The sequence below is a fragment of the Podarcis gaigeae genome, assembly GCF_964106915.1.
Source record: "Podarcis gaigeae genome assembly, chromosome: 7".
Lineage (NCBI taxonomy): Eukaryota > Metazoa > Chordata > Lepidosauria > Squamata > Lacertidae > Podarcis > Podarcis gaigeae.
Genome location: NC_139683.1, coordinates 89,430,752 through 89,451,894, shown reverse-complemented (window position 1 = coordinate 89,451,894; position 21,143 = coordinate 89,430,752). Strand labels below are relative to the sequence as shown.

Sequence of the window (21,143 nt, the reverse complement as noted above, 5' to 3'; positions counted from 1 at the left end):
ATTTATTTGATGTAAAGTCTAATTCTGTCTGTTTACGTGGATGTCCAATCCTGTATGTTCAGTGGGTCTTACTTCCAAGGAATATGCATAGAATTGTAGCCTAATTTGTAGAGGGTCTGTTCTATCAACAAAAATGTCCATACTACTTACACATGGCTTTGTAAAATCAGAGAATCATTTGGGATTCAAAAACCTTTAAAAGGCTGATCATTTTTTAAAAAAGATTGCAGATCTCTTGGTTCATTATCCTGTAGTAAAAATTATATCAAGAGAACCTCAAGTTTGGCTTTTCTTGATCTGTGACCTTATTGCATAATTTTCATGATATGCAATGAATGCTCCTTTTTAATTATTTGCATATTGGCTTGATGTATTGAAGCGGTGCATTGCAGTGGCGTAACCAAATCTTAAAATGTTTTGGATAGCTCTCTTCTGATCTAAGATGGGTGTAGCACACAAATATAGTACACTCACTCTTACCACCTCCAATCTACTGGAGGGGAAAAACCTATATTGTACCCAAAAGGTGTCTTTCAAGCCTAATTGTGGCATGGGTGGGGGGGGGGGAGTCCTTGAAATTCCTCCCTGCAGCACAGTAAGGCTTGACAAAGACTTCTAGCAGAATGTTTTTTTCAAGCCTAATTGCAGTGGGCCAAGGAGGAGATGCTGTAGCCTGATAGGAGAGCGCCAGGAGCTGCTTCTGGCCTGCACACATTCATCTGTAATGTACTTTCAATCTGTGCAAGTGTACTTTATTTCTCTTATGTATCAGTAATGTGTACTGTTGACATTTTAGGCTTTTTTATTGCCTTCATCTGAGATATCGTCAACAGAAAAAGTAGTGAAGGTATATAGGAAGTGGATACTCCAAGAGAAGCCTGTGTTCATGGAAGAACCGGATATGAAGGAAATGGTTCATGATGATGACGTCTTAGATCATCCAGCAGCAGAAACAGAAGGCAAACATGTATGCTACCAGCCTTTATTAAATAGGTGGATAGTTTATACTGTGTAATTAATTGAGGTTTGTGTGCTTTATGATGACTAGCCAGGCTAAGAATAATAGAACTTCACAGAGTTTCATTTGTGGTCTTTCATCTAGCTGTCTACCACCAATAATGTGCCTGTTCCCTCCTAGCCAACAAATCAAATACTCACGACCTCCCAATAAGGACAAATATACCACTTTTGGATATTTTCTTCCCAAGTTTTTGTTATATTCCTCTGTGTGATAGTATGACATTTATTTATTTGATTAAAAATATTTATATGCTGCCCTTCCTGCAGAGAGATTCCAAAGCAGTGTACAAAAGGTAAAAATTCAGTGGGTTGTATCAATGGTGTCACCCAGCTGGAGCAGATTTAGAGGTGGGATGAGAGTGGAGAAGAAGGAATGACTGAAAATTGCTTCCCTCCCTGTTCTGATGATGGAAGCCTTCCTGCCAGCTGAGCAATACGATTGGATACAACCCAATCGATAAAACATCAGCTATGTCATGATGGAATAAATTATAAAACATCAGAGTAATAAAATGTACTTTTTTCCTTGGCTTGTGAATACTGCAAGTAATGAACTTACCCTTTCCTATTAATATATTAGACCTATAGAAGTATTCACAGAATTGCAGAATTGGAGGGACCATGAGGGTCATCTAGTCCAACTGCCTGGAGTGCAGCAATCTTGAACCTCTGGCAGCGGAGTGGCAGCGGTTTCACCCTGGCGCCTTGTGGGGCCAGGGGTGATGCTCTTTCCTTTGCAGCACCACAGTGTGTCACTATATCATGGTCTTCAGCTGGTGTTGAAAACCTGATATCGCCTGCCCTAGTGGTAACATGTGTTGCCCAACTGTGTGGCGCCTACTCATGACAACACTGACTTTCCTGGTGGGAGCATTGACAGGAAGGAATGTCATAGTTTAAGAAGCATTTGGGTGTGTTTATATGATACAATTCTGACTAGTTAATAAAAATAGATATTGGAACTTCGGAATAACACTGATTTCATTGGGGATTACATCCAACAGAAGCATGTTTAGGATTGGAGAAAGACATGACTTGCAGATTTTTGAAAGACTTCAAGGGCCGTGGAAGTTGCTTGTACTTCTTGGGCTGACCTGCTGCATTTAAATTATTACACCTTAACCATTTTAAAATAAATTTGATATGCTGTCTTAACCAGTGCATATTGTCATTTTTTCTTTTCTTTTTTGAAGCTTGCAACTGGCCATTCTGGACATAAAAGGTCATCTAGTTGGGGAAGATCACATTCCTTCTCTAATGCGGTTAATAGAGGGTGTATATTAGAAGATGAAAGCAAGAATGTCAAAGCAGGGCTTCAAGCTACACTACAGGTAACATTTATGGGATGTCACGATAGTCAAATGGAGCAGAATATTTCTATTTCCAGTATTATTATTTCTGTGTCTGAAGATGAATGCTTTGGACAAATATCACTGAAAGTATTACTGGGCTGCTGCTTCTTTCAAGCTGCTAAAAATCTGGAAATTGATGCGATTGAACTGGGTGGTAGTTGAGAGGCTTTCTGGTAGTTTTTACTTTTACTGGTAGTTTTTGTATGCCCTCCAAAGAAGAAGTATAATAAGATGCTCTCTAGGCTGATCCTAGCCTAGAGAATCCCTAGGCTGCCCAGGAGCCTTGGGAGTTTCTAAGTTATAATGCTAAAGACCCTTTCCTTCTGCTAAATTCTATAAATATTAAACAGTAAAGACCTTTAGATTAACTTTAGCAAAGTCCAGGGGGCACAAAACAAAAATATTGTGTAATGTTTTAACAATACAAATATCTAGCTCATGAGGAGATTTTAGTGAGAAATTCTAAAGAAATGCCTTTTAAGACAAATTTCAAAAAATAAAGTATTTTATTGGGAGGCAAAGGGGAAGAAAAAGGGATGACAACTATTTATTTGTTTTTTTATCTTATGTTTACTATCAGATATTATTTCTGATAATCTTGGAGCGAGACAATAATGTATTAGAACCCCCAAAGTCTTTTAGAGAAAGTTCCTGAATTTCTCCTAGGAAGAGAAATGCCACCTGTAGAAAGGTTTTGTGGCTCACCAGCAATCATATATCCCACTAGAATAAAAAACGGTGGTGAGTGGTCCCAAAGCGTTTTGAAAACCAAACTCTGTATGCCTTTTACCATAAATGGAATGTAAAGGCGCTTTCCTGTTTGTGGTTGTGAGAATACATGTTAAGTGTTCTAAACAGGATGTAGTTTAACATTAGAATAACTGAATAAAATTTGTTGATTTCTCTTCTTCTCACCATCCCCTTTGTTTCTTCTTTCCTTCCTTCAAAATATTAAGGTATTCTTGACAAACTCTGCAAATGTATTTTTATTGGAACCATGTACTGAAATACCTGCACTCCTGAAGGAGCAAGTTGATGCATGCAGAGCTGTTTTGAGTATATTTAGGCGCATGATTATGGATCTTCCAATGAATAAAAAGACATGGTATGTTTTTAATGTATTTCCTCTATGTGTGACATGCGTAACATATCTCAAAAATGATCTAAAACATTGAGTCTGCCTAGGAACAAGTCCCATGGAACTTAACGGCTCTTATTTCTAAGTAGGCTCTGCTGCTAGCATTGAATATTTCAGAATTTTAAAACATGTATAAATTTATAAAACATACTGTACCTTCTTTTTTTACAACCCTATCTGAAATTTTCTACATAGAAATAAGTTTTGAAATCATGACCTTTGGTTGTTGTTTCCCCCCATCTTTAAAAGGGAAAGATCTCCAAATGCATTATCTACATGGGGGTCGTTGGAGACCTGGCAGGCCAAATTTGGCCCATAGGCTGGAGGTTTCTAACTTCTGGTTTAATGCAATTCTTCATGGATACAGAGTGTCATATTTACTGTGTTGATTTATTATTTTCCATATCTAGTAAGCGTACTTTAAAAATGCATGGAAAGTGCTATTTTCCTTTGTTCGGGTTGTGATATCACTTTCTCTGGGCAAGTAATAATAATAATAATTTTTATTTATTTATTTATACCCCGCCCTCCCCAGCCAAGACTGGGCTCAGAGCGGCTTACAAGCAATAATAAAAACAAGATGAATGATTACAACTTAAAAACAAAAATAAAATACAACATTAAAATAATGGAACAATAAAATATTAAAATAAGTAAGTGTTCTCACCTTGGACTTGTGCTCCATCTAGTGGTTGAAGATAAAATTGCTGCTCCAAATGGAATTTTCGAAATATGTTGCCTCTTTGGAATCATCAGTGTTTTTTTATTATTATTTCAATTCTGTACCACACTTCATCCAAAGATCACAGGGTACTTTACAGTATCAATCAATCAATCAATCAATCAATCAATCAATCAATCTCCTTTATTGGCACAGACTTAGTGTGTCATATACATGGATCAGAACACAACACAGGTAATGTCAGGGACTGGCCGGAGGAGGAGGAGGAGGAGTGGTGGAGACCACCACCCCAAGAGCATTCCAGAGAATGGGAAGGGGAAGAGAACGAGGTCTTGGACTGGTGGTTCGAGACAGATCACACCCCAGAAGGAAAGGAAAGGCGTTGGAAATAATGGGTGAAGAAGAACAGGAGCAAGGTAGCAGTGAACAGAGGCAAGTGTCAGGTGTGTTAGAATCTGTGCAGCAGCCAAGTGAGTTTGCCAGAGTCCCCCCCCGCCCTTCCCCAAGAACTAGATGTGTTCTGCGTATCTCAGAACAGACGGCTCAAAGGAAACTTGCCCTTAGCAGCCACCATAACCAGCAGAGGCACGTCAAGCAGGAGCGGACCCTTTTTTTCTTTCTGTCCATCTCCTCTTCACCTCACCCCCCAGAAAAAGCCTGACATTCCTTGGATGTGTGAAGTGCATTGAAGGTGTATATTTATTAAATCAAGTCCTTCTGCCAGTCGTATACTCTCAGTCCCCCACTTTCCATTCTTTCCTATGCTGGAAAGTGTTCACCTCTACTTTGACTAGGTGACTTAAGGCCTGCATTTCTTAACTTACAGCTGCCTTACATTGCCACCATCTACAAAAAAAAATTCTCATTCAGCTAGTGCCTCAGACAGGATTTTCTCTGAATGCTGCATGCAAGAAATTTGTAGAGCTTCCACCTGGACCAAAGCCAGTGCTTTTATCAAGCACTACAAAATGGCCACCCTGCCCAATCACTAGGCAGCCTTTTCCTTGTTTTTTTTTGGGGGGGGTTTGGTAGTTTTCTGCCTTACATGGGTCACCGCTGTGTCCCACCTGAGGTCTCCATTACATGTACAGAGAAAAGACCGTTTGGGTTCTTTCTTGCAAAGAGGATTTCTGTGCATGTAAACAGGGGACTTCAGGGCCTCACTCTGCAGTATGGGATTTTGCCTTGAGCTGCCTGGCTTTGTTGTTTTTCTACACGCACGGCATATTACCAGAGCCTTTTCTCCTTTTCTTTGTTGTTATTTATTCCACAGAGAGTCTCGTTCATTGTTCTGGTTTTGATTGGCTGTCACTGTTCTCTGTTATGTGTCTCCTTTCTTTTGAAAATTCCATTTGGAGCAGTGATTCATCCACCAGGTAGGGCTCAAGTCCCACCTGATGTTTACATGCACTTAAATGTCTTTTGCAGAATCCAAATGATCTTTTTTGGAACACCATCCTGTCTGGCAGAATGGCAGTGCCAAAATTATTCTGAGGGAGTGTAGCTATTATTCTGAGCATCACATTTGTTAATATATTTTGTGTATTTTTCATTTGTAAAATAAAATTATGGGATTTATTTCTAAACATGTGGTTTTTCTGTTTTGTTTTAGGGAGCAAATGCTACAGATACTACTTAAGATAACAGAAGTTGTCATGAATAGATCAAAAGAGAACCATGTAAAGGATACATTTGCTCAAAGTTTAGCAGGATTATTGTTTCGGGTATGGGCCGTCATCTTGAAATAATTGTAATTACAGAGTGCTTAACTTTTCCTGTGTGTGAAAACTGCCTCTAACAGTGTGAGAGTTAGAGCAGAAAGATTTTTAGTAAGAAAAAAACAGTGTAATGTTGTTCCTCGGGAAAATGATAGGCTGGTAGCAGTAGTGTTCAGCTGAACTTATAAAGTTAGAAAATAAAGTACAGGAATGCTTAAAGGGTATGGAAATATTGAAATCTATTGAAATTAATAAACATGGCTAAGTTAGGTTCAACAATTCCAAAGACTCTACTCTGAGCGCCTTCCTTTGTTCTGAATAGTTTTTGGCAATTTAATTGCAAATAATGTATTATAGGTCTTGTATCTTAAGAAGGAGAATTAGGAGTTATTGGTCAGAATATGAATAAATGGATTGAATGAATATCCTACATTTGACACATTTCGGACTGCAAAAATAGATAATGGTAACAAGCTTTTAGGCTGTGGAAAAGTTACTGCTTCTGAGTGCAACTTTTTTTATTCCCTTGGAATCTAGAACATGGATTAGTGATGTTGCCTTGACTGTTGGGGGGTTGCCTTTGCTTGCAAATGTATCCTTTTTTCTATTGTCAAATTCTAGATGAAAAGTCAACATTCACCACTCTAATCCCCTTTCTTGTCTCCCCAACACAGACACTCATTGTGGCCTGGGTTCGTGCTAATCTGAGTGTTTATATATCTCGAGAGCTCTGGGATGAGTTACTGCGTGTGCTGTCATCCCTTACAGATTGGGAAGAACTAATAACTGAATGGACTAACATAATGGATTCTCTTACATCTGTTTTGGCAAGGACAGTGTATGGTGTTGAAATGACCAATCTGCCACTGGATAAGCTAAGTGAGCAAAAAGAGAAAATACAACGAGGAAAAGGTAAACCTTGATTCAGTTAAAATTCTAACAGTTGTGTGTGTTTAGCTGTAAGAGCTTGTCAGTCACAGCAAATATGATTATATATTATGTATAATAAATGTTAATCTACTGCTATATTGCAAAGTTAACCCCAATTTACTTTCTGTCTTCTCCTGCACTTCATCTTCCTTCACCCTTCCTTCACTCAGCCATGTTTTTTGCAACTCAGCATACATTCTTCGTCTACTGTCCTGACAGCAGCAAATGAGCTACCAGCTTTTATGACTTAATTCTCGGGCTTTGAATGGCATAGAGTAAATGAGCTCACACAAAATCAGGAGATTTTCATGTGCCTTGAAGCTGATCGGATGTAGCGTTAAATAAAATATATTCAAACTGAGTGTAGGCATGAAGTATGTAGCTTATCTGAATGTCTGTGTTGGAAACTTAGCAGCGGCTGAAGTGCTGGAACTTTAATTTTAACCTGAATTTGAACACAATCATTTATATTAAATTATATACATAAAATTATAAATACAGTCCCTTGATCATATACATGTTGTATTTCTGTGATGTGGTTTTTGCAATTTCCTGTCTACATAAAAGTTTGAAATGCTTTGCTAGTATCATGAGTTAAGATGGGTTCTCTGTGCACTGCAGAATCAGAAAGTGAAACTCCTGTTTACCTATTCTTATCTACTCAATGGCTAATATAATTGGAACTGCGATTCTCCAGTATGTATGAGCAGTTCTTCTACTATCGGAAGAACAGATAGCTTTTATATCCTCATTTAAATTAAAACACCTTTCAAAGCCTAGTTTAAGTTTATCTACATTGTATACTTCTTGTACAATGGGATGTTTTTAGAAGCAGTACTTTTGTCTTGTCTCTGGGGTCGGGGCAAATGTTGAGGATGCTTTTAAATGTTTTTAGGTGTTTCAAATAGTTTTTAATCTGTGGTGTTTTGAATTTTATTTTTGTTTTGTTGGGGGTGGGATGGACGTTTGGTTGGGGCTGGGGATTTGTTTAATTTTAGTATAATTGTAAATTTCTATTATTGTTTTTTGGGGGGGGGGCGGTTCTACTGTTTTATTGGTTTATTGTATGGTTTGTGTTCTGTTCTTAAGGGGAGAGGTTCAGGGCTGCCTGGGAGTGGGCCCCAGCCAACAGAATGGCTGGGACTGGGTTCCACAGGAGGGATGCACTGGGACACCCAGTCATAGTGATCACGGGCTGGAGGAGGAGCTACGCTAAAACCAAACCACATCATTACCAAGAAGGCAGGTTTAGTCATTGTTTGCAGACTATCCAGGTCTGGTCTTGACCAGAAGGATACTGGAATCAGCAAGGGAGACCCACATGATCTGAAGGTGCTGCTGTGTAGTGCCAGTTCAATGATTCATAAGACACCACGACTTGATCTGGCATGTGTAACAGAGACTTGGTTGGATGAAGCAGATGGGACTGTTCTTGCCGCTGCTTCTCCACCAGGTTTCTCTTACGCACAGCAACCCAGGTCATGTGGGCAGGAGGGGGGATTGCAGTTATTTTTAGGAAGTCATTTACTTTCACCAGGCATCCTATTGGAAAGACCCAGTTTTCTGAGTGTTCTGGAAGTTGGGCAATAGGGGCAGTACAGGATTCCTTCTGGTGTACCGACCTCCCCACTGCACCAAGGATTCCCTGCCCGAGTTGCTTCAGGTCATGGCGGATGTTCTCCTGGAGAAACCCAGTTTGGTTGTCCTAGGGGATTTTAACATCCATGCCGACACAACAAGGGGCCACTCGGGACTTCATGGAAAGCTGTCCCTGAATAAATTGGGCCAACTCATAATTGCGTACATGTGTGACCTGGTGTTCCCTGTCACTTAATGGATCCAAATGGCTTCTAGATAGTGGTAGGGGATGCTTTATCCCATGTTGATGGCCTTTCAGCTGATTCCCTGGTAGCCCACTGGAATGCAGAGTTACCAGGGCTATCAACTGTCTGCCTCTGAAGTGTCCTCTCCGATTGCATGGAGCCCAGACAGCCCTGTGGTTTTCCCCAGAGCTGAGGGTGATGAAACAATTGCTGAAATGCAATTTTTCTATTGCATCTGCAGAAAACAGCAGCAGGAGACTCTTTCAGGTGGTTCACAATTTAACAGAACCACCTTCACCATCGGGGCCCAGTAAGGACCGCAAGATCTTCTGCAATGATTTTGCAAAGTTTTTTTTACAAATAAAGTTGCTCAGATTCAGAAAGAGGTGGACTCCACTGTGGGAGCAGGGCCAGGGCAGGGGAGTGCTAGAGTTCTGTCTAGTCAAGTTGCATGGGATCAATTCCAATCTGTTACCTCTAAGGATGTGGACAGGCTGCTTGGACGAGTGCAACCAACCACCTGTCTCCTTGATCCTTGTCCATCCTGGCTCATAAAAGCGAGCCGGGAAGGGCTGGGCGATGGGCTCTGCGGTGTGGTGAATGCTTCCGTCTGTGAGGGAGCCTTTCCAGAACCGCTGAAAGAGGCAGTTAGTAAACTGCTTCTTTAAAAACACACCTTTGGACTCAGCCAATATGGCCAACTATCACCCAGTCTCAAATCTTCCTTTCTTGGGCAAGGTGATTGAGCAGGTGGATGCAGACTATTCAGATCCCTTCCAGTCGGGATTCAGGCCTCATCATGGGACTGAAACTGCCTTGGTCGTTCTGGTTGATGATTTCTGGCAGGCTCGGGATAAAGGTGAAAGCTGTTTCCTAGTTCTGCTGGATCTCTCAGTGGCCTTTGATAGCACTGACCATGACATCCTTCTGGACCATCTAGAGGATCTGGGGGCCCTGTTATACAGTGGTTCTGCTCCTTCCTCCTAGGCTGTGTCCAGAAAGTGGTGTTGGGGGATGAGTGTTCAGACTCCTGGGCTCTCACTTGTGGGGTGCCTCAGGGTTCTGTCCTCTCCCCCGTGCTTTTTAACATCTATATGAAGCCGCTGGGAGGGATCATCAGGGGGTTTGGGCTGGGTGTCATCAGTAAGAGGATGATACCCAGCTCTACCTCACTTTTAAATCAGAACCAGTGAAGGCGGTGAATGTCCTGTGTGAGTGTCTGGAGGCGGTTGGAGGTTGGATGGTGGCTAACAGATTGAGGTTGAATCCTGACAAGACAGAAGTACTGTTTTTGGAGGATAGGGGACAGGCAGGTGTGGAGGACTCTCTGATCCTGAATGGGTAACTGTGCCCCTGAAGGACCAGGTGCACAGCCTGGGAGTCATTTTGGACTCACAGCTGTCCATGGAGGCACAGGTCAATTCTGTGTCCTGGGCAGCTGTTTATCAGCTCCATCTGGTACGCAGGCTGAGACCCTACATGCCCGCAGACCGTCTCGCCAGAGGGGTGCATGCTGTAGTTATCTCCCACTTGGACTACTGCAATATGATCTATGTAGGGCTACCTTTGAAGGTGGCCCAGAAACTACAACTAATCCAGAATGTGGCAGCTAGACTGGTGACTGGGAGTGGCCGCATAACACCGGACCTGAAAGACCTACATTGGCTCCCAGTACGTTTCCGAGCACAATTAAAAGTGTTGATGCTGACCTTTAAAGCCCTAAACGGTCTCGACCTAGTATACCTGAAGGACCGTCTCCACCCCCATTGTTCAGCCTCGACACAGAGGTCCAGCATGAGGGCCTTCTGGTGGTTCCCTCCCTGCGAGAAATGAGGTTACAGGGAACCAGGCAGAGGGCTTTCTCAGTAGTGGTTCCCATCCTGTGGGACACCCTCCCACCAGATGTCAAGGAAATAAACAACTATCTGACTTTTAGAAGACATCTGAAGGCAGCCCTGTTTAGGGAAGTTTTTAATGTTTGATGTTTTATCTTGTTGTTATTATTATTATTGTTGTTGCTGCTGCTGTTGTTGTTGTTGTTGTTAATATTCTGTTGGGAGCCTCCCAGAGTGGCTGGGGAAGGCCAGCCAGATGGAAGGGGTATGTATGTATGTATGTATGTATGAATGTATGAATACATAAATTATTATTATTATTATTAATTGTCACTGCTAATTTGAAATGTTCTAATATATGAAAATATGGAACATCCTCTTTCAGGAATAGGCTTAGTTAAAGAATTATATATTTGCTAAAAGTACATTTGAAGCCCGTTTTATATATCTGACTGATTTCTTTATCTTTGCTAACTTATGGAGGTATGATATCCCAGACTGTGCCATTATGAATACCTACCCTTTTTGTAGCAAGTGGGTGGCTGTATATCCTCAATATGTCTCTGCAGCAAATATTTGTAACAGTAAGATGCATGTCTGTAAGCACACAGAAGAATGTGTCTGTGGCTCCCCAGTATGCAGCCATCTGCTTACAGACACACTAATATTTATCAATATATATATGTTTACTGTGGAAAGTGTGAATGGTCATAATTGCTTTCCTAAAACACTAGTGTTTGAAGAAAGTGAAAAGGTGGCTTCTCTCACTTCCCGTGCTACAAGAGATTAATATTTTTCATTCTTCCGCCACACTTTGTAGTTTTTTGTATAAGAACTTGGGCATGAACATGTTGAAGTGTTACTTTTCGCCAACATTCAAAAGAATGTCTTGTCCATGTGTTTCAATCTGAGACGCATCAACTGATGTTATGTTCATGAACTAGATGATAGATAATAGTTTATTCGGCTATAAGCCCACAAGGTAAAACAAATCAATAGATAAAATAGCATTTTACAATCTAAAATATCAACTAAAATATTTCAACGCATAATCTCCTTCACATTACTTACAATCTCTAGATGTACCATGTTATGGCCTTGAAGATAAAGATGGTGCATAGAGTTTACTGGATTTTTAACTAGATGAATTTGTCCATATTGAATTTTTCCTTTTGAATTGTTTTCATTTTAAAACACAGTGCAATTAATTTCCCTCTGTATTCCATTATTTGAAAGGTGGCAATTTGGAACCTCAGAAGGGAACTACAGTTGGAAGATCATTTTCTTTAAGCTGGAGAAATCATCCTGAAGTTGTGGAACCAATGAGGTTTAGGAGTGCTACCACCTCAGGAGTACCAGGAGTTGAGAAAGCAAGGAATGTAGTGCGTCAGAGAGCAACAGGTTAGGCACAGGCAATTTAATGTCATCATCATCAATAAAAAAAATTAATGTTTCTAATTTTATGTCCATAGTAATTGGAATGTGTTTCTGCTATTTGATACTGGGTTGTTTGAGTATGTGACTTGCCTTGTAATTACTCTTTTTTTTTTTTGTCATGGAGTCGCACACCTGAGACTGTACCTGCATGGCCTTGATGCAGAGCCTTCTAGGTGTCTGACAGCCCACTCCCCCACCCTTAGCTAATTGCCATTTGGCGCAGTGTACATGATCTAACCACCATGTGAGTGTTTCTGGTTCAGCTATCTCTACCATGGTGGGTGTGACTGTGAGGCACTGGACCTTTGCTGTTGAGATAATGGGGGAAATTAAACATTCTTTCTCTGTGCATGTAACAGTCACCTCAGGTGGGATATGGGCTTCACTTAGTGGTTGAAGGCAAAATCACTACACAAAACAATATAAAAAGTTGCTTCCTCTTTTGGAATCCCCTGTTTCTGATTTTGCCTTCACTGAAGTGGTTCCTTCCTACCTCTGCAACTTTGTGGGTTCAAGCTTGTAGCTTTGTTTTATTCATTTTCCCATCTGTGCCTCTCAGTTCTCACCCTTTCCTTCAACATTTTCTTTGTGGAGCTATCTTAAAATCTCTTAGTGTTCAGTATAGGTTCCCCCTTAGGGTTTACACACTGGACTATCAGTCTGGCAGAAGCTGCATTTCGGGCCTTCAAATCTTCGCCTCTTTCTTGCTTTCCTTCAAAGTGCTGTTTTTGGTTGCTGTCACCTCAGCTTGAATAATATCTGAGCTCAATGCCCTTTCAGTGGACAAGAACCTTTGTGTTATTCCATAAAGATGGGGAAATCCTTCAAATTAGCCCTCCCCCTCCCTCCCTCCCTCCCTCCCTCCCTCCCTCCCTTGGAATTATCTCTCTTCCATAGTCAGCAGTAGCTGACTTCTTTCTGTCCACACTTCTGAAAACTCCTAGCAGTCATTAGGTGTGTCCTGGCAATTAAAAGTGTAGATTTCTAGGACTAAGCCATTCCACCAGTTGGATTCCCGTTTTGTTTTTTCCCCACTCTTCTTCCCTGAGCTGGAAGGTGTCCACATCTACTTAGGCTGGGTGGCTTAAGGCTTATATTTATTTAGCTTACACCGGCCTTAAATTATCACCACTAACTAAAGCTTTTGCTCATTCCACTAGAGCAGTAGCTACATTGGCAACATTTTCCCTGAAGGCTCCTTTGCTTGAAATTTGTAGACCCAGGACCTTTGTAAAGCATTATAAGATTTGCTTCTTTGGAAGTGGCTATTGGGAGGTGTGTGCTATTACACATTCCCTAAACCTTAGGAAGCCCTTTTCTTCTTTCCTGTAGGTTCCCGACTTACATGGGTGAGCTATGTTAGGTTCCACTTGAGGCCACTGTTACATGTGCAGAGAAAAGACTATTTTGCTTCAAACATTAGGTGAAGCTCAGGTCCCACCTGAGGTCATCTGTTTAAGTGCACTGAAATCCCATTTACCTAATGGTCTTTTTCATGTTGGGGTTTCATGTTCCTTAATCATCCAGACATCATCATCTTTTTTATATAATTTTCCAGTACACGTTTTTTACACTCCAATCAATACAACCATACAATAATCAACTACTTCCCCTCCCCCCAATCCATGGTTCTTCTTGATTACCCAATAGTACTGCATAATTTATTTAATTCAGATTTTTCTCTTCCTTCTCATTATTTCTTTAAACTGTTTTTACTCTAGTCCTGCTAACGTTTTAGTTTATTTACCATGATTCTTCAGATATTCTACAAACATTTTCCACTCTTCCTTAAGATCTCCTTGTTGTTCTTTTATTACATTAGTTAAATTTGCTAACTCTACATATTCCATCAATTTCTTCTGCCATTCCTCCTTTGCTGGTGTTGTTCTCTTTTTTCATTTCTGAGTGTATACCATCCAGACTGTTCTAATTGCGTAAATGAATAAATTCATTTTATCAGTGGGGACATCTGTTCCTAAGATTCCTAAGAGTAAGGTATATGGTCTTTTTATAAAAGTCTTTATAAGCATTTTTTTCATTTCATTATATATCATCTCCCAGAAATCTTTAGCTAATTTACAAGTCCACCACATATGATAGAACCTAACTTCCATGGCTCCAATTTATACATTTTTGGTACTTTGCTCTGGGTTAGGAACCACCTATATATCCTCTTCATAAAGTTCTCTTTTAGTGTATAACAAGCTTTTCCACAATCCCCCCCCCACTTAATTCCACTATATTATGTCATCTCTCTCACCCAGTGCATCATAGCAGACTTTAAGAACTCATCCCTTGTCAGTTGGTAAATTCAGACATTGCTTCTGTTGGAGGTGGGACCTCATGATAGAAAATGCTTATGGTGCAACAGGCTCTTCAGTTAGAAGGTGGTAGAATAAGGGTAGTCTGTCTGCAGATGGACTACAACTCCCATCACCCCTAGCTAACAGGACCAGTGGTCAGGGATGATGGGAATTATAGTCCCAAAACAGCTGGAAGGCCAAGTTTGGCCATCACTGATGTAAACCTACGAATCTTATGTATCCTGATATAGCATTGGAGACCTTTTGTTTATTATTACAGTGCCATATAACCTACAACTCACCATGTTAATGATACTTGTTCATAGCATAGTGTTAAAAGCTGGCATAGTGTAGTTTAATGACTAAGGATTGGATCCAGAGATCTCACAAGTGAAATTTCATTCCTGGAGAGATTATTGTTGTTAAGCTGGAGGGTAGGAGAACTCTCCAATAGAAGGGTTGAGATGTCATAGGAGGCTGTAGGTAGAAGGATGAATATATGGTTTCTCTTCCCTCTTCCATGAGTAGCAGCTTCTGCTGGATTCCCAGGCTTTCCACAAATGGATGGAGCTTTTTCATTTGCTACTCTGAATTCAAGCCTAAAACTACCAACTGCAGCCTCTGATTATAATATGTCCTCAACGATGAAGTCAGTAAATGGTTTACTCTTTCAGTCTTTTTTCAGATAGCTAACTATGTAACACTGAATTGCTTATCAAACCTGAATTTCATTAAAAACACACAGTATGAAAAACGTAGCAGAACCAGATGTACTGTTTGGTGTATTTATGACATTTTTAAAGTTAAACATTGCCATTTAAATAAAAAAAGAATATCACAAATATATACAGTGTTGGAGAAGAACCTGTGAGTTGCTGAAACTCATACCTAAATAAATTTCTTTTTGCCAAGCTAAAATGAAAGTTGAAATTGGAAACCATCAACACCGTAGTATACAAAAGTAAGTTTTTGTCATATGGATTTAGGAGTATGTAGACATTAGTATTAGCATGCATACACTGAATAAATTCATAGTTTTAGAAAAGAAGCTTGAATATAAGCATTCCTGTAATATTCTAAAACCTTTGGATGTTCAGTTAAACATAATAATCCTGAGCCTTCTTTTAAGAAGTATACCTCACTTTATCTCAGTAAATAATAAAAATACTATTATTACTCAAGTTTATTTTGCAGTTCATAATTAATCAGAAAGAGACATAGAAAGAGACTATGGATGTCAGGTTTGCATGCATTGAAACAAGCTTGTAAACTCTTTTGCATGTTGGTTACTGGAGTGAGAGAGAAAGAGAATGTTCTTTGTGTTTTCAAACATTTTTCAGTTTCTTTCACTTGGTGAAGTGTTGGTCCTGATTTGCTAGAACCAGTTCCTGGTAAATCACTTTCCTGATCCTCTAGCAGTGTGTTCAAAATTTTGTTAGCATGTGCACACATCTACACTGGTTACTCTTGAAGGTGTACAGATAGATTTCCCCCCACTCATTAATATGTCTTTAACCTTCACTCTCATCTCACTTTTCTACTGGTTCCTTGTCAACTCAACACTGTTTCCTCATCACTCTCTGGCTACCCCTGAGATATCCAATCCCTCCAGATGTTTTTGGACTACAACTCCCATTATCCCTGTTCATTGACAATCCTGGTTGGGGCTAATAGGAACTGTAGTCCAACAACTTATGAAGAAAACCACATTGGCTAATGCTGGGACACCTTGTTTTCAAATACCCTTGCTTGCCTCACTGCATTGATCGTGTAGATTAGCCTGCTCACTTAAGCCACCTTGATTGTTTTACTTAAACTATTTCTCAAGGAAGCTCTGATATAACTTGTATCAAATTATTTTGCTACCCTTTTCTGGCTAGTTTCCTATGCTTCTACTAAGGGCATGGTAGGCAAAACGTTTAAGAGGTTGTTGCATCTCCCCCCTAGGAAATGTTTTTGACTATTGTATTTTTTCTTGTCATTCAGATACCAAATGCAAATCTTCCTACCTGCACAAACCCTACTTTCCAAAGATGGAGAACAAAATTTTCCTATTACTGCTCTCCATTTGGAAAAAAACAAACTTTTTTTGTTTTTGTGAATATAATCATTTTGAAACATAATGGGAAAAAATGAAAATTTTAATTAAGGTTTCAATTTTTAAGTTAGTTACTTTGCTATAAATCTTAGTTAAACTGGTAGACTTTCTGAGTAAATATATTTATTTACAGAGAATCTACAGAGTAAATTAGAAGTTCCAATAAGACAGACAGATCCATTTTGCCCTTCCATCATATTTATTGCTCCCCCCCTCCACTGGTGTGCATTTGCTGTCATCTTCCTACAGATATCCACATATTCTTAGGTGATGGTATAGCTCATTTGCTCAAGAGTAACTGACCATGTGGGCACAGAATATGCTTCTGGCAGTACCAACAGACCAATGAATCACATCGAAGACAAATAATACTTCTTGCAAGTGAACCATTTTTGCAATTAGCCAACTTGAATAATTTAGGCTGTAGAACGACTGCAGAAAGTATCTTTTATATGCTCTAGCATTCATTCTGGTGAGAGGTTTAGTAAACTGTCTTTTTTAGCATCTTCTGTAAGCAATGTGCACTTTTGTGGAATACATTTTAATGAATTCCTTTTGCATTGTTAATTTATATTGATAGAAAATTAATGCCACGTGTACATGGGAATTCACATTTAAGAATTTTCTCAGTTCCCTCGCTCTTTTTCTTTAAATGCAATATTCTGCTAAATAAAGTATCCTTCTAACTGAAGTATTGCATTACTGTTTTGAATTTACTTTTGTCACTTTATTTCTCCCTGGAAGCTAAGCGAAGTCAGTCTATCAGCAACTGCGCTCATCTCTGTGAGGCTTTGCCAGTCACTAAAAGTGTACCTCTACTCCTTCATACTGTGAGCTCTTTCTTACCTGGTATCTCTTACACTTCTTACTCTCACACACTTTCAGGTATGCTTCTTTTCTCAGTATTCTGTATTCATGTTTTCCTGTGTCATACACACAGTATTCTGAACTATATTTATATTATTGTATTTTGGTCAAAAATAGTAGTGTGTATTATCATAGTTGTACCCAAAATTCAAGTATCTGTCACCTAACGTTCCAAATTCTGTAGCGCAGCTTTCAAGTTCTCAGGATTCCTTGTTAATTCATCCTGGTTCCCCTATTCTTGAACAATCTCAACTGCACCAGTTCTGCTTTTAAGATGTGCATTATGACTGACTCTTCATTCCCTCCACCTTCACGTTCATTTGGTGACATTTGTGTATTGACTGTGTGGTGGATTTTCCAAGGGAAAAAAAGGTAAAGATAAAGGACCCCTGACAGTTAAGTACAGTCATGGATGACTCTGGGGTTGCGGCGCTCATCCCGCTTTATTGGCCGAGGGAGCCGGCGTACAGCTTCCGGGTCATGTGGCCAGCATGACTAAGCCGCTTCTGGCGAAACCAGAGCAGCGCACGGAAATGCCGTTTACCTTCCCACCGGAGCAGTACCTATTTATCTACTTGCACTTTTTGGCATGCTTTTGAACTGCTAGGTTGGCAGGAGCAGGGACCAGGCAACGGGAGCTCACCCCATCGTGGGGATTTGAACCGCCGACCTTCTGATCGGCAAGCCCTAAGCTCAGTGGTTTAGACCACAGCGCCACCAAGCAAAACTGGTGTTCAAAGAAGTTCTTCTGTGTAATGAACTCTGCTGTCTCCACAATTTTAGCAAACCTAAGTATTTGACTTCTAATAAGTGTAAGAATCTATGACCATGAAGTCTGTTGTATATTTGACCTCTTTAATTAAAATACACCCATTCTTGCTATTGTATGTGCCTCCATCTTCATGTACAGTCATTTCCGTATCTCAAGTCTTCATGACAATTTTTTGTTGTTAGTTGTGTGGAGTTATGTTTTGCTTTGTAAGAATCCTAAAAATTAAGCTGACTTTCCAATCAGCTGAAACATAAGTACACTGGAGTTGTTGCAATTGCTGCATCTATGGCACTTCCTAAATCTGTTGATGGAAAAGTGGCAAAGCAGTTTCGTAACTCAGGTCCTTCTTTAATATAGATTTGACAAAGATTTTTGTTTGATCACAGGCTATTGAATTTGAGTATGTGAATGACAATGGGAATTACATTTAAAGGTTTTATGAAACTTGCAAAATTATAAAGTAGCATTCCCACAAGAGAAAAATGTTAACATAGTATAGCCTATTAGCATAGTTATCAGGCTGCTTGCCCAGTTAAAGAAAACACATACAAAGATGACAAAATAGTAAATTGAAGGAAGGTATCTTAACTAAGCTAGTATAATAAGAAAAATAAAGGAAGAAGAAAATAAAAAAGTACTTTGTACTTACCAGCATAAACCAACAATACTAAAGGAAATGAAAACCCCCGAAGTTGGGGAACTAGCTTCTTTGGGATATACATGTTAGGCCAAGGAAACATTTGCTACAGTTCCTGTTTGTTGTTGTTAATTACCTCATACTCTAGAAATACGGATTTCCCTCCTGCATTCAAAATACATATGAGACAGAACACAGGGTTAAAGTGGGGTTCACAAATCAAATTGTGCCTTGAACCAGATGAATTCAAAACTTCATATTTCAATTTCAATCTGTGCCACCATATCTTATGCTGATGCATTTTCTGAGACTCCAACACTTAAACTTCAAATAGCTAGATGAGATATCAAGCTGAAACATTGGGGTGAAACCGTTCAGGTGGAAAGGAAAATATGTTAGCATTCTGGACTCCTCTAATCATGCTTATATTTGGTAGAAATATCAGTGCATGTTAATGTGATTGAGCCACAGCAAAAGTGAAATAGCTTCTAGATATTATTTTTAAATAATATAATTATTATATTATATTTATACACTATATATATATATATATATATATATATATATATATATATATAAAAATAAATGAATGAATAATAATCCCTGAAAGTAATCTTTAAGTTACAAGTTTTACATTGCAGATCAGTGTTCTGCTTGGTTCTTTGCGCCTCCCCGTGAGCAACAGTAGGAGAATAAATGATGTAAACTGAAGAAATGTATACAATTTTGCTCAAAAAAAATAATTTAAACAAGTTGCAGAATTCACTTTCTCAGCACGTTATTGAGAGTGCAGATTTTAAGAGACTGGGGGATTACCACAGAGTATACTCACTCAAAACACCCTGATTATTAAAGCAATAAAGCAAAACTTAGGTTGTGAAAGACACTACACAACTCTGTTTTCCCACTATAAATAGGGAGCTTGATTTGAAGGAAAGAAACAGCATCCAAATAGATGTGTTAACTCTTTTCCTCATACCCTTTCTAGCCTTGAAATCACACCCCTTCCCATAATTTTAAGCAGAGAACTATTAGCTAGGATTCCCAAATTCATGTTAGATCAGTCCTAATAGTTAACATTTTATTTTGTTTTCTCTGCTAATTAATAATGAGGTACAAATGTATTAATGATTTGAATGTCTCACAACGTTATTGATGCTATAGGCATGGGCATTTGTAATTGGCATATGACTGAAATAGTTTTGTACCAATACCTACAGAAGCTGAAGAATATCAACAGTCAGAAAATGGAACAGGACTTGAATATCGCCAGCCAGAAAATATAGAAGGAACAGATTGTATTGGCACATTTTCAGACCAAGAACAATTAACTCGAAGTAGTAGCACCTCGGATATTAGAGAACAAAGTAATTCCGATGTTTTCCAAGGTAATTTAGAAGTAATAAGAACTCCCTCAATGAGGAAGTGAGTTCTTGTTTTGGTTTGAAATGTTTTGTGCAACAATGGCAAGTGCTGTGTTCTCATAGCTCCATGAATTTGTCACTATGCCTGTTGTATAATAGAGTTCTTAAAAGGCAACAACTGTGATTTTTCACCACAATGTTCACTGTGTAATAAAAGTATATCTTATAATGGTAACTTTGCAAGAAGATTAGTTTTAGTCTGTTACATTGCAACAATACCAATCAACTGCTTTAGTATAGTCCAGTCTGTCTGTCTGGTTATACCCCATGATCACAAACTTGGAAGTAAACCCCACTGACTTCAGGAGAACTTGTCTGCACTTGCAGCCTATGTTGGGGAGGGGGAGTATGCTCTCAATTTACAATGAATCATAGAATCCTAGAGTTGGAAGAGACCACAAGGGCCATCGAGTCCAACCCCCTGCCAAGCAGGAAAGACCATCAGAGCACTCCTGACATATGGTTGTCAAGCCTCTGCTTAAAGACCTCCAAAGAAGGAGACTCCACCACACTCCTTGGCAGCAAATTCCACTGTCAAACAGCTCTTACTGTCAGCAAGTTCTTCCTAATGTTTAGGTGGAATCTTCTTTCTAAAGCTGTACATGCTATAGAGTTTATGAATCCCTTTAATCCCATGTTCAATAATTTTGGTGGTCATATCATTTTAGGTAACTAGTGTTTCAAAACATGAGAGGAATACAAATATAACAGGTTAAAGCCAAAATAAATCTGAAATGTTTTAATATTAATGCAACAAATAATGTAATAATTTAGTTAATGTTGACTATTTGGTTTATAATTTAAGTAGCATCAGCTATGACGTTAAAACAATTTGCAACACCCCTCCCTCCCCAGGGATGGATGGACCAGCCAGTTTCACATGTTCATTCATAACTCTGTTCCATCCTGTTTTTGCATTAATCTATTTTTTAAACTCATTTCCAAGCACATTTTGTCTAGTTGTTGTTGTTTTATATATATCCTGCCCATCTGGTGGGGTTTCCCCAGCCACTCTGCGTGGTTTACAGGGTGTGTGGGTGGGTGTGTGGGTGTGGGTGTCTGTGTGTGTGTTTTAAAAAATACTTTGGTGCTTTTTGGAGCTGTGAG

The 21,143-nt window shown here is 39.4% G+C and overlaps 1 protein-coding gene across 11 annotated transcripts in view; it reads left to right on the top strand.

Moving 5' to 3' along the window:
* The window catches only part of RALGAPA2 (Ral GTPase activating protein catalytic subunit alpha 2), a 178,918-nt gene that overhangs the window by 34,308 nt on the left and 123,467 nt on the right, over positions 1 to 21,143 (top strand). For 8 of the 11 annotated variants that reach the window (XR_014566701.1, XR_014566702.1, XR_014566703.1 and 5 more), the window contains 8 exons: positions 797 to 967; positions 2,214 to 2,351; positions 3,329 to 3,477; positions 5,805 to 5,916; positions 6,585 to 6,822; positions 11,735 to 11,899; positions 17,081 to 17,221; positions 19,833 to 20,000. Coding sequence is in view for 8 of the 11 variants with exons in the window: in XM_083748547.1 (XP_083604673.1) it covers positions 797 to 967; positions 2,214 to 2,351; positions 3,329 to 3,477; positions 5,805 to 5,916; positions 6,585 to 6,822; positions 11,735 to 11,899; positions 17,081 to 17,221; positions 19,833 to 20,000 (1,282 nt within the window). In the remaining 3 variants the exon portion in view is untranslated. The remainder of the gene's footprint in view (positions 1 to 796; positions 968 to 2,213; positions 2,352 to 3,328; positions 3,478 to 5,804; positions 5,917 to 6,584; positions 6,823 to 11,734; positions 11,900 to 17,080; positions 17,222 to 19,832; positions 20,001 to 21,143) is intronic. The other 3 variants (XM_083748549.1, XM_083748553.1, XM_083748548.1) reach the window with 1 other exon arrangement.